The sequence below is a fragment of the Emys orbicularis genome, chromosome 9 (assembly GCF_028017835.1).
Source record: "Emys orbicularis isolate rEmyOrb1 chromosome 9, rEmyOrb1.hap1, whole genome shotgun sequence".
Taxonomy (NCBI): Eukaryota; Metazoa; Chordata; order Testudines; family Emydidae; genus Emys; species Emys orbicularis.
The window spans coordinates 27,783,139-27,794,919 of NC_088691.1; the positions used below are offsets into that span (position 1 = coordinate 27,783,139).

The 11,781-nt window shown below is 37.8% G+C and overlaps 1 protein-coding gene across 1 annotated transcript in view; it reads right to left on the reverse strand.

Moving 5' to 3' along the window:
* Positions 1–7,031: 7,031 nt before the first annotated feature.
* Positions 7,032–11,781, reverse strand: part of BRWD3 (bromodomain and WD repeat domain containing 3) — an 83,873-nt gene continuing 79,123 nt past the window's right edge. The window contains exons 38-40 of the mRNA XM_065411275.1: positions 11,435–11,532; positions 10,857–11,015; positions 7,032–7,807 (exon numbers count right to left, since the gene is read on the reverse strand). Of these exons, the coding sequence (XP_065267347.1) occupies positions 7,032–7,807; positions 10,857–11,015; positions 11,435–11,532 (1,033 nt within the window). The remainder of the gene's footprint in view (positions 7,808–10,856; positions 11,016–11,434; positions 11,533–11,781) is intronic.

Below are 11,781 nucleotides of genomic sequence, written 5' to 3' on the forward strand. Positions count from 1 at the left end.
ATCCCACAGCTGGAAAAATGAAACATCCTAAATTACATAAGTGACTTCAAAAAAACTCTAGAAAAAAATCTTTACAAATTTACATTTTTACAATACAAAAACTAACAGCTCGTTGCATATAAATATTACATTTGGTCTGCCATCAAGTGGCATTAAAAATCCCTGAAGTATTCATTTAAAGGGACCTGAGATAGCGGATGTGAAGATAGGGGCATAAATATCCCCTTGAAAAAAATCAATACAGAAACTAGACATATCAGTTCAAATCAGTTTTGTGCATTTTTGGTGGAGTATTTTAAACTGTCAAGAACACCGAAATGTGCGAGGCTAGACAGCACCATTTCATTGTTCCAAGCCCCTCAACTGTAAAAACTGATATTTCTAAATGAAGTCTGCTGTAATGATTCTTATGTAAAGAATGAATAACCTATATTAATATTCCTAGGGAAAATTAAAAAACCAGCCTTAGATATAGGAGTATGTTGGGTTAACGCCACTTACTGAAAAAGCATTTTGAAAAACTAAGTGGGGTATTTGTCCGTCAAAAGAAAACCTCTATGAATGGTAACACCAAATAGCACAGAAACACCAATTTATCTTGCATTCAAACAGACCCTTTCGTTCTCTAACACTTCAAGTGCTCTCCTCTTGCCCTGCCCTTAGTTTCACAAATGTTTAATGCACCCAGAAACCGGGAAGGTATGCACTATCTTCTTATTTATAAGAGACTCGGAAATTGTTCTAAGATGTCTGGAAGTTAAAATATTTAATGATGAATTCACAAAACATGGCTGTCTTTATCTAACAGGAGCATTAGTTTGTTTGCATTTTCAGCACCAAACGCTGAACTTAGAAGTTCTCATTTAAACACTCATCAGATTTGAGGTACCCACATCCATGCATATATGTATTTAAGCACCATTTTCATACTCGAGTTAAGGCTGTGACAGCAATTCCACTGGAAATCTAATTTTTCAGGGATTCATAGCAGTTGCAGAAATTTGTTGTGGGCTGAAGCATAACATAGTAAAAATGTACAAGCTTCCAACAGGACTTTGTGTTTCTATCACTAAAAAAGACAACTTTTTAAACCAAAATTTTGCAGGCTATTACTTACTATACATAAAGGAGGTTTTTTTTAAAAAGTGTGTAAACATCCGATATACTAATATTTGAAAGTTAACTACTGCACATGCGCAGTAATTTTCTATAATACATACTTGTAAGAACATGACAGCTTCCTACATTACTAAATATAAATTTATCCATAGATTGTTAACTGCTCCTTCAGTCTATCAAGTAAATAATTAGCATTTTATAAAACTTTCCATAACAATTAAAAAAAAAAAAAAACACACACCAAGAAATGTAAACACAAAAATACATTTTAAAAACATTAAGTTGTGATACAGACCAACAATAGTAAGACACACTAAGTTAAGGCTGATAACATCCTTAACCTAAAACTGGTTTGTTTACTCTGTCATCATCTGCACAGGTTAAGGGTGAATTATTAGTCTTGAGTTAGTTATTAAATGCATTTTCTCATTTTAATACTGCATGATTTGGAATGTTCATCAGACACATTCTATAGACATCTCGGAGCCATATTTTCAAATATTTGCCAAGATTCATCTCACTTTTAGTAGTCAGCTCCTCAAAAACATTGTCAGAAGCAATACATTTTAATTGGTCTTTCCTAAATTTTTAATTACTGTATATGGATATTTTACCCGCCACACACCTGACTTCAATTCTCTTCAGTATTTCTATACTATACAGTTTTCATATTTATGTGCAGTAGAAACAGCCAGGTCTACATTTATTTTTTAATCATAAGGGAAGTTGATTAAAACAAACAGTATAAAGAACTTAAACTGAAATCACCCACAAGTTGGTTTCCTAACTGTAAATATTTTTGCCTCCTCTTACTTTTACATATCACAATTCTTGTATTATAAACATGCCAAATAATTTTCCTACGTGGCTCATTTTTCAGGTGAATTACTCCTCTAATACTTCTCTTTTTAAAGAAAACATACCATCATGTCTCTCCTTTTTAATCTTTGCAGTTTGTGAAGTTAGTAGGTTTGAAAGTGAGGGATTATTGCAGACTTGAAGCAGATATAGATACACATAGGTCTGAGTTAACTTCCCCACACAGCTCAGTTAATACACTTCACTTTTGTCCTAGCAAGACCTTGCTATTGTAGGGCTCAAGCTTGCACAGACTATAGCTATGAGTTATTTTGTAGGGTTTGGGTTTTTTTTTTTTTTTTTAAAAAGGAGTACAAGTGGGGATAAGTATGACACCAGAAAGGATGTGATATTGAGACGGAAGAGGGAAACTTCATTGGGAAGCTTGAGTACACCTCATGCTCTGTAAGTATAACAGCTAAAAAGACATGAATCCTCTTGACACGGACACAAAACGAAAAAAAGAGAGTGAGAAACTTAAATCCGATACTACAGTGATGCATGCTGTGTAAGAACCTGAATAAAGTAGTATAGGTTGCTTCCAACTGAAAGATCTCATGAAAACCCAAGATTTACTCCCTTTTCAAAAAAACACATACACTAAAGGCAATGGAGAAAACACTTTTTAGTAATTGACTAATACTATTCAGCTATTTTCAGCATTTCAGAATGCTTCATGTACCATAAAAGATTTTATTTAATATTCAAAAACTCTCCCTCCCCCCCACAAACTAAACAGATAACCAAAACCTTCAAAATATGCCTTGCTGATTGGTGTTTGTGATGCTGAGTTGTAACTGAATATTCCAAAATGCAGGTAAAATTGTATGCTAATCCCACTATCTCAGACACTGGAAAGGAAACACATGAGCTTTACAGGTGTTACATTAACTCACGTCCAGATAAAGAAAACGTGATAATTCAGATAATAGCATGAAACAATTTATTCGGGAGGTCAGGTGAGACCTAAATTTTTAATTCAAATAGTCAGAACTGGCCTGTACCTTTACCTCAGAGTGAGTGCAAACAGTACTTGCTCTGAGTTGAGTGTTTACACTAGTGTAAATGAAGACCTAAAGTGCAAGACAATGGAGAATCAGGCCCAACAACTTTCTACATTTCTATTCATTTACTACTAACACTTTTGGAAGGTTTGTTAATAAGCAAAATATGGCAAGAAAAAAAGCTTGACTTGAATTTACAGACAAGTGACTTTAGGTGGACAGATGAGAAAGAACCTAATGTATTCCTAATGGCCCAGCAAGAGCATCAGAGTTAAAGTTTCAGCTGATCCTGCTGACACAAATGGGGGGAATACTACGGAGTGCAGGAGCAGCAGCACAGGCAGGCTCTTAGGAGAGGACAGAGAAACAAAGAACGGAAGGCAAAAGGGATGGAACAAAGCCACAAAACCCAGGAGGGGACGGAGCAGAGACACGCAAAATAAGGGGAGGCAAAATGGAAGTCTGGGACTGGGGTGAAGGCCTAATGACAGATATCAGTGTTCAGGACCAAGCTTGGGCCTGTGTGCACTGGGCCTGCAGGAGTTGGGCGTGCTCCAGAGGTAGTAAGCTGGTATTCAAAACACACACACAAATGTTCAGCCCCCTCCTCTTGAAAGTATGTGGGTGGTGGGGGCCAAAGGAGCCCTCCAACACCCAACAATCACATGTAACTGCTGGCTGGTGGCTCTATTTGCAGTCCTGTTTCCTAAGGCTGGTAATGGGATGCCCTCGAACTGTTGACACTAGGGAGTGAGACCATCCAAAACTTCCATAAACATTCATACCCATTTCTGGAGAAAGCCTTGAAGCACTGGTACTTGAATATTAACTAAATATCAGCAATCTACAGCCCAACTAGGGATTTTGTTAACCATTAGTATTTTAAATATATGATCAAAACACCTTCATACACAAGTGTTAAAGAGTAGACCCAAACAGAAGTTACTTTTGGTTAAAACTGTATGAATAAAGATAATGCTGATGATTCTGCAATAAACTCGGGGTGGACAGAGCTCTGTGCCTGCATGGAACCCCATTGATTTCAAAGAGGCATTACATGGGCACAGAAGTTTTGGATTGGGGTCTGAAGGACTGGGTTGCAACCCTTTTGGTGCAAGGGCTATTCTTGTTTCATTGCTCCTGCTGCAGCTGTCAGGGTAAAAATCAAGTGTCATGCAGCTTTAAGTACGTGGCTTCTAACTGAATTTAACATCTGAGTAAAAAAAAAAAAAAAAAAAAAGTGTCCAACTTATTACAAAGTTAGAATTCATCCACAGAATGAGGCTGAGAGAGAAATCAAATATCTAAATTGGAAAAAAAAAATCCAGATACGAAATCAAGTAAAAATAGCATTCAAAAATATAAGTTATTTCTTTCATGCTTATAAAAAGGTTTTCATGCACAAAATAAAATAAAATTAAAAAAAAATCTCAGATTCTTTACAATAAGCAATAGCTCTGTTGTTCTAGCACACCTGCTGTCTGGCTCTTAATCACATAACACATTTTAGATTAATACTTACACCACAGCAAAGTGCTGTTTTACTGTTATCTTCACAGTACTTCATTACATATAAAAGATACATTTAAGAACATATTTACTCTTATTCTAATTGTTGCTAAAATACATTTAAACTTAGGAAATCATGATTTTTTCAGGAATCCGCGTTTTTCCTCCCTCCCACCCCCAAATAAATTAATAATTACAGCTTCAGCCAGCCAGAAACATATGAATAGCATTTCTTCAGAATCTCAGGACTTTAGCATAGGAATCTTAGCATTTATATTGGTTGGAAAGAACTTTGATCTAAAATGTATATGATTATGTCTAGGAACTGACATATCCATGCTTTTCCTGATTACATAGATATAGGGACCAATAACTCTAGGGAAGAATACATTTTCTTCTGAATACATACTGTAAGAGATGATAGGACAGGCATTTGTATTTTAAAGCCCAATACAGAGCTAGGAGATCCTCTGTATCCATTTCTTTGTTAAATGGACCATCTGAGTCATGCCCAGAAATTAGTTTTGGCATAATCAGGACAACAACTGTAACAAAAAGTTTGAGAGATTTTTTTTACTGTACCATAAATTCAGATCATTACCATGTACTACTTAGACTGCTTTCTTCTCCCCACTCCCAAGCCCGACGACCCTCACAGCATTTGTTCCAGTTATCTTGCACCTGACTAGAACTGTTGCAAAGAGAGATCAGCCTGCTAACATTTGTCATAGAAAAAAGGCCAGAACCAAATCTATTTATGTATGAAAATATACACTTCACTATTCCTCCCTCCCCCCCAGGTTTTCCAGAATTATTGACAAAGTGATAAAAGTTGCACATTGAGGAAGAAATTTCAGAATTGCATCCCTCATTTATTTCAATTTCCAAACCTCCTCTCTCATCCCTTTTTCTCCACGTGTAATCAATGACTCACTATCTCAACTCAGCTAGAGATGTCAGCTAGATGTCTCTTCCTTGGTCTAACATGACAGAGTCCCACAAATCTTTTAGCTGGACCCTACAAAGTAGAAGGCTGCAACTCTCCTTCTCATGCCACAAGAACAAGCATGTTCCAATTAATTAAACACAGCCAGTCATTCAGTCTGAAGAGCAAGATACAGAGTAATCTCCTAACCCTACATTTCCCTCATAGCATTGCATACTGTATTATTACTGCCAGAATGACCTCAGTGTGCAAATTATTATTTTTCAATGCAACATTTACAAGGTAAGAGTACAGTACAGTGTGAATTCTCTTCTGGAAGCTTGAGCTACAAGGACTCTTGTCAATGATATGAATGGAAACTTATCAGTAATGATACAAAAATATGAGTAGCCAGTAGAGACACGATAGCTCAATTTAGGTTTCTTTGAACGTTTCAATAATCAAATTAAAAACAGAAACAGACTTTCATTGAATAAGCGATACCAGAAATGTGTGAGAGCCCACTGGCTGTTTGCCCAACAAATTACCATCTGCTAAAAGCATATTAGGCTTGTGAAAGCTTTGATAGCTACACTAAGGTTTGTTTCAGAGTACCAATATGATGAAGAAATGGTTACTTCACAATGTGAGCAATTCCATCCCCGCTATACTCATTCTTGCCTCTTCTTCAATAAGCACTGCAGAATAACATCAATTTTCTTTTAAGTTTCCAGTAGTTGTAAACAGAGGTAGCTGAGCTACTATTAAGACATGTAATGCTTTGAAGAGGAGAAACCTTTCAAATGTTGAAATTAACCCTTTGCAGCACAATCTCTATTAATGCTATAAAAATATGAGAGGACAAAAAGAAAATAGATGCAAGTAACTTTTGCATTTGGCACCTTCTGTCTAGATATTCATACTTCTCAAGTATTCTCTTTTTAATAAAGTTAATGCACACATTAGGACACACCACATCAAAGGTTTGCTACATATTTACAAGGCACCAACCCTTTTCTCACTTTTTACATGAATTACGAACCAACAGAAAGCATTTCAAACCCTCCTAAACTGTAGTATAAACATACTTCAGTTCAGCACAATTCATGAAGTTTGGCCTGGGAAGATTAAAATAATCCAGATCCTTCTTACAATATAGAAACGGTAAACATTTTATAGCTGCCTTTAGGATTGGTGTATTGTGCAAAAGTTATAATTATTACTGTGTATAAGGATTTATGACAAACCATATAAAAACTCTGTAAGAAGGTGCTATTTCTAGAATACAAAAAAACAAAACAAGGGAGAGATTTCATAATCATGATTCAAAATGTCATGCTATTATTGAGAAGCTGGAAGCTCCTTGAAACAAAATGAACTTGTAGTGCGTGGGGAAGAATTTCTGTAATTTAAGGCCTAATAAGTAAGGCTTTTTTTGACCAATGAAGTGTGGCAATCTGAAGTCTTAAAACAAATGTATACTGGCATAATGGAAAAGCACCACTGTAGAAAGTGAGTGGAGTCCCCCCACAACTTGCTTGGTAGATTTTCTGGTAAAATCCCTGCAGTAGAAGGCCTTTGAAGTTCATTTGAAATTTTTTAAAGATGTTTATCTGTCAATAATTCCATCCCATGAGATGGCTAACCCTGGCTTTTTCTGTCATTTTCCGCACCCTGCCCGATCTGGAAGTACCGAGATTCAGAGGATCCTCGGTGTGCACAAAGTTGTCGTTATCTGAATCGTCATTATATAAAACAGTTCTCCTGCCCTCGTTCCTTGTTTTAATTCGTGGTGGCCTACTGAATCGTCCTCCAAACATATTCTCGCCAAATCGTCCGCCAAACAGATTCTCAAATTCATCATCTGCCATTCGTGCACGTTTGGCTCTGGTTGCTCCTCGTGAAGCTCCTCTACCTCCTCTGCCTCTTCTTCCTCCCCTGCCTCCTCTTCTTCCTCTGCCGCAGCCTCCTCTTCCTCCTCTGCCACCTCTTCCCCCTCTGCTCCATCTACCCCATCTGCCCCATCTACCTCTCCTCCCTGTTCCTCTACCCTGCCAGTTTCTTTTCCCACTAGCAATTTTCCTTTTAATTTTTCTTTTGGGTTTAGTTTGCACAACTTTACTGTAGTCATGATCTCCATCAATGTAATCCTGATCTGTTCTAGAGGTTGATTCAGAATCTGAATCAGAGCCACATCTGCTTTCAGAGCTTGAACTGGATCCTGACTCCCCACTTTCTGATGAAGATAAACCAGGTTTTTCTTTTAATTCTCTCTTCTTCTCCTCTTCCTCTAGGTGTTCCTCCTCTTCCGAGGCACTTACTAACTTTCTCTTGACTGCTATCCGAGGCTCTCTGCTATCACCATTTGTAAGTGGTCCATCAAGAGACTGATCTAAACAAACACAAAAAACAATCACTTGTTAACAGTGTGATAAAGTTAAATCTGAACTGCAGTAGTTCAAGGGAAAAATTCTTTTCAAATATAAAAAGGATTTTCTATTAAAATTTACATTTCTCTCCAATAGCTTGTGCTATCAGCCCTCATCAAACATCTGTTCTGTAAGGCCCCAATCAGCATTTCAATACATACTTAATATTAAGCATGTGAGTAGTCCAACTGAAATCAATGGGATTACTAGGTACTTAAAACTTAGCACATGCTTTAGTGCCTTTGCTGTGTTGGGGCTTAAAATGTTTCTCCTTTCACAGTTAACATATGCTGCTTGTGAAGGCTGAAAAATTACATTAATCCTGGAAAAGTGAAGCCCTACCCCATAACAAATAACACATTTTTGTAAGTGCACCTTAACATGATAGCAATTTTATTTACAAAAATATACATATGTTGGCAAACGTGTGTGTACCCTTTGACAATTTCAGAAGAGTAAAACACTTATACCTGTTCCAGCATAGCCTTGTGAAAATTCTAACCACTGTGTAACCCCAGATTAAAAAAGCCATGAGCTAGTCAGGACATTTCTGTTCAACTTTTAAAATATTTTCCCCCTTCTCTTCAGCTTTAATATCCCAAATAAAATGTCAGCGATTTCCTAAAAGCCTTTGGGAAACTCCTAACTTTCTTTGAGAATTATCAACTTTTCCCATCTTGGCGACATTTTAGGGGCATTGGTTGAATCTTTGGAGAACATTTATCCCATAATTTAGATAACAGATTTCAGAATTGTAAAAAATGTGTCCGGAAACATGACAAAGCAGGGAAATAAGCTCAATTTAATACTGCACTAAGGTAGAGAGATCACACGTACATTTAGCTGTTTGAAACAGCAGGGTTTAAGCCCACTAGGTAACTGTTTCAGTACAGGGCTCACTCTAGGATTGCCAGGTGTCCAGTTTTCTACCAGAAAGTCCAATCGAAAAGGGGACCTGGCAGTGTCTGGTCAGCACAGCTGACTGGACGCTAAAAGTCCGATTACCAGAGTAATCACGATCAGCCTCCACACCAAGATGGCGGGAAGAGCAGCAGCTGCTCAGATGCTAATGGGGAGAACTGGCTGGCTCCCAGCTCCAGCCTCTCGGGTGGAGAGACAGGTACCGGCACCGCTGCTGCCCGAGGGGAGATCCTGTCTGCCCCTCTCGTCCGCACCGCTGTGCCCTCATTTTCTTGCCCTGGCCCTTCACTCTGGGAACCGACCCCGCCTCGCTGTGGCCCGATTTCCCCACCCCCATCACACACACATCGTCCTGCCGCTGCCAGTTAATGGTTCCCCCAATTCCACCGCCCCCTCTCTGCCAGTTAGTGCCCCCACCCACAGCATGCTCCATCAATTCCAGTTAGTCATCCCCTCATACCCCCTCAATGCCATTTACTGCTCCCTCCACACACCCCGAGTCCTCTCAATGACACTTACTGCTCTCCCTAAAATTCTAGTGCCCACACACAGCGTTCCCCCTCAATGCCAGTTAGTGCCCCTACAGTACCAGCACCCCTCAATGCCAGTTACTGCCCCCCCTTTCCCCCCCTACACACTTGGGAAGTAGGGCAAGGCTACTTTTCTGTAAGTTATCAAGAGTGTCGATTAATACATTTCTATTCAAACAATATTCTGAGATGCCTATTCTAGCGACAGTTTTTAAAATAAGTTTGATTTAAAATATAATACTTTCTTAAACAGCCAAAAATCACTTCCCAGCTTTTCAAAGAACTATTTAGACACCTAAAAAGACTTAATTTCTATAAAAACAAATCTTAGTGTGCATAATACGCCAAAAGCCATAAAATTTGTATCAAATTTAGAGACTCTAAAACAGAAACAAGATGATCAGGAGTATGGAAAATGGGCCTGGTAGTTAGCAGCACCCTGGCAAATGGTTTGCTGCATTTTATAGCAGAATTACATATGCTGCCAGGTTTGTTTGGCGTGATCTTGATATATTATGTTATAGCAAGGCATTCTTGTTTGTATAGCTGAAACTTGCCTTTTCTAAGTTTGTGGAACTTCTCATTCACCTTCACCCCAAGAAAAAACTCACATTCCTGTACTGTTTGGTATCTAACACATAGAAAAGAGGTGGGATAGGCTTTTAACCAAGTTATAGGAAAAAATTTTCAACTTTTTTTTGGATGTTAGTGGCAGTGCTACATCTCACTTAATGCAGATGTACTTAAATGTGTTTAACCCTCACTTAAATCAGTTTAATTTAATTTAGTAGTTTACTAGTACATGGTAAACAAGGATTAAATGGGTTGAAGTGCATCTACATTAGGGGGTATCATCTATTTAACTACAAAGACTTCAACATTAATTTAGTTAAGATTGCACAACTTTTCTAATATAGACAAGCCCTAAGCATTAGGACACAATTGCAAATACATGCACATTGGGTAAATGTCAATATGTATTTGTATAATACCACACTGAATCAGTTCATTATGTTTGCTTCACTTGAGTGTGCAATCAGGTTTCTCTTTTAAAAATAAAAATAAAAACCTGAAAAGGTGTGTGGGGAAAGCCTACCTACAGAATAGGTGAGACATTTAATGAACGCTCCTAAGGCTAGAGGTTTTTTCTACATGATTTTTCTGTGGAGAATTTTGTTGTAGAAAGGTATCAAGTATGAGGAGAAAACAAAGTTTTCCAAAAGGCAAAGAACAAACACTTCTTTTAAACCTCTCACGCTGTTCTAAGTCTCAAAAATCAGCACCATCTTGCTCAATCACACCAGCTTCCTGGGAGGGGAGAGCGAGCAGGGGAGGAGGGGGCATCCTGGGGGAAGAGGTAGGGCAGGGGTGTCTGGTTTTCAACAATTAGAAAGTTGGCGACCGTAGTCCTCACGGAGATTGAGGAGCACACTGGAGAACTGTAGATTTATACCACAACTTGCAGTGCAATAAATGTTTGTCTACAGTAATCCATAGATGCCAGAAGCAGATTTCTTTTCTAGTAAAATTAGTCATCCAAAGAAAGCATATAACTTCCAACCTTGTTTAACTGGTGTGGATTTACTCCTGACTAGTCTATTTTTCCCTGGATCAATGTTATTTCCACTTCGGTTCTGTGTATTTAACCCAGATGAGGATGGTTGGCCCTCCGTTTCTTCACCAATGGCTGAACCCAGAGCCTCCTCTGTAGTATCTGAAACTTAAAACAGGACATAATAAACTCAAACGATTTCCTTAATCTCTCCTTATACTGACGTACTAGGGCACCGTGCAAACAATCAGATTTCACAGGTCCAAAATGGCTCAATCTTTTCTTTAATTAATGCAGGGGAAACCAAATTTTTTATACACTAGTAACTTACCAAGAACTTGACGGATGTATCTAGTTTGCATGTAATCTATGCCAAACGTACTTACATAACCAAAATCTTTAATTATACAGCAATTAGATACTAGCCTTTGATAGATTAATACAACGAGCTTGTTTAAGATCAGCAATAAATACCCCTCAGCTTTTCTTCATACTGCAGTTATTAGGAAGCAGCAGTGGAAATACTTTAGGCACTCCTGTTTTCAGACTTTGGTTCTGCCATGTACACCATTTTTTATTCTACTTACCATGAGATGACACTGAAGAGCTAGTCCTAGTCAAAGGCAGTGAGGTATTCTGGTTGATTTTAGGTTGCACCTTCACTTGTTTCTGTTTCCCTTTAGGGCTGAAGATATGAAACATCCCCAAAAATATACAAATGTTAATGCAAAAGGATTTAAAAAACAAAAAACACACATAACACTGTTATCAGGTTATCAGTGTAAATTGATATTTAAATGTAAAACGGAGCATCTGATTTTCTGTCTCAAAGATTACATAGCTGTAGTAATTGAAAATATATAATAAAGCAAAAATACTGGTGAATTTATTAAAGGAATACAACTGTTCAAGAACAAGATTTTATCTTGCTTTC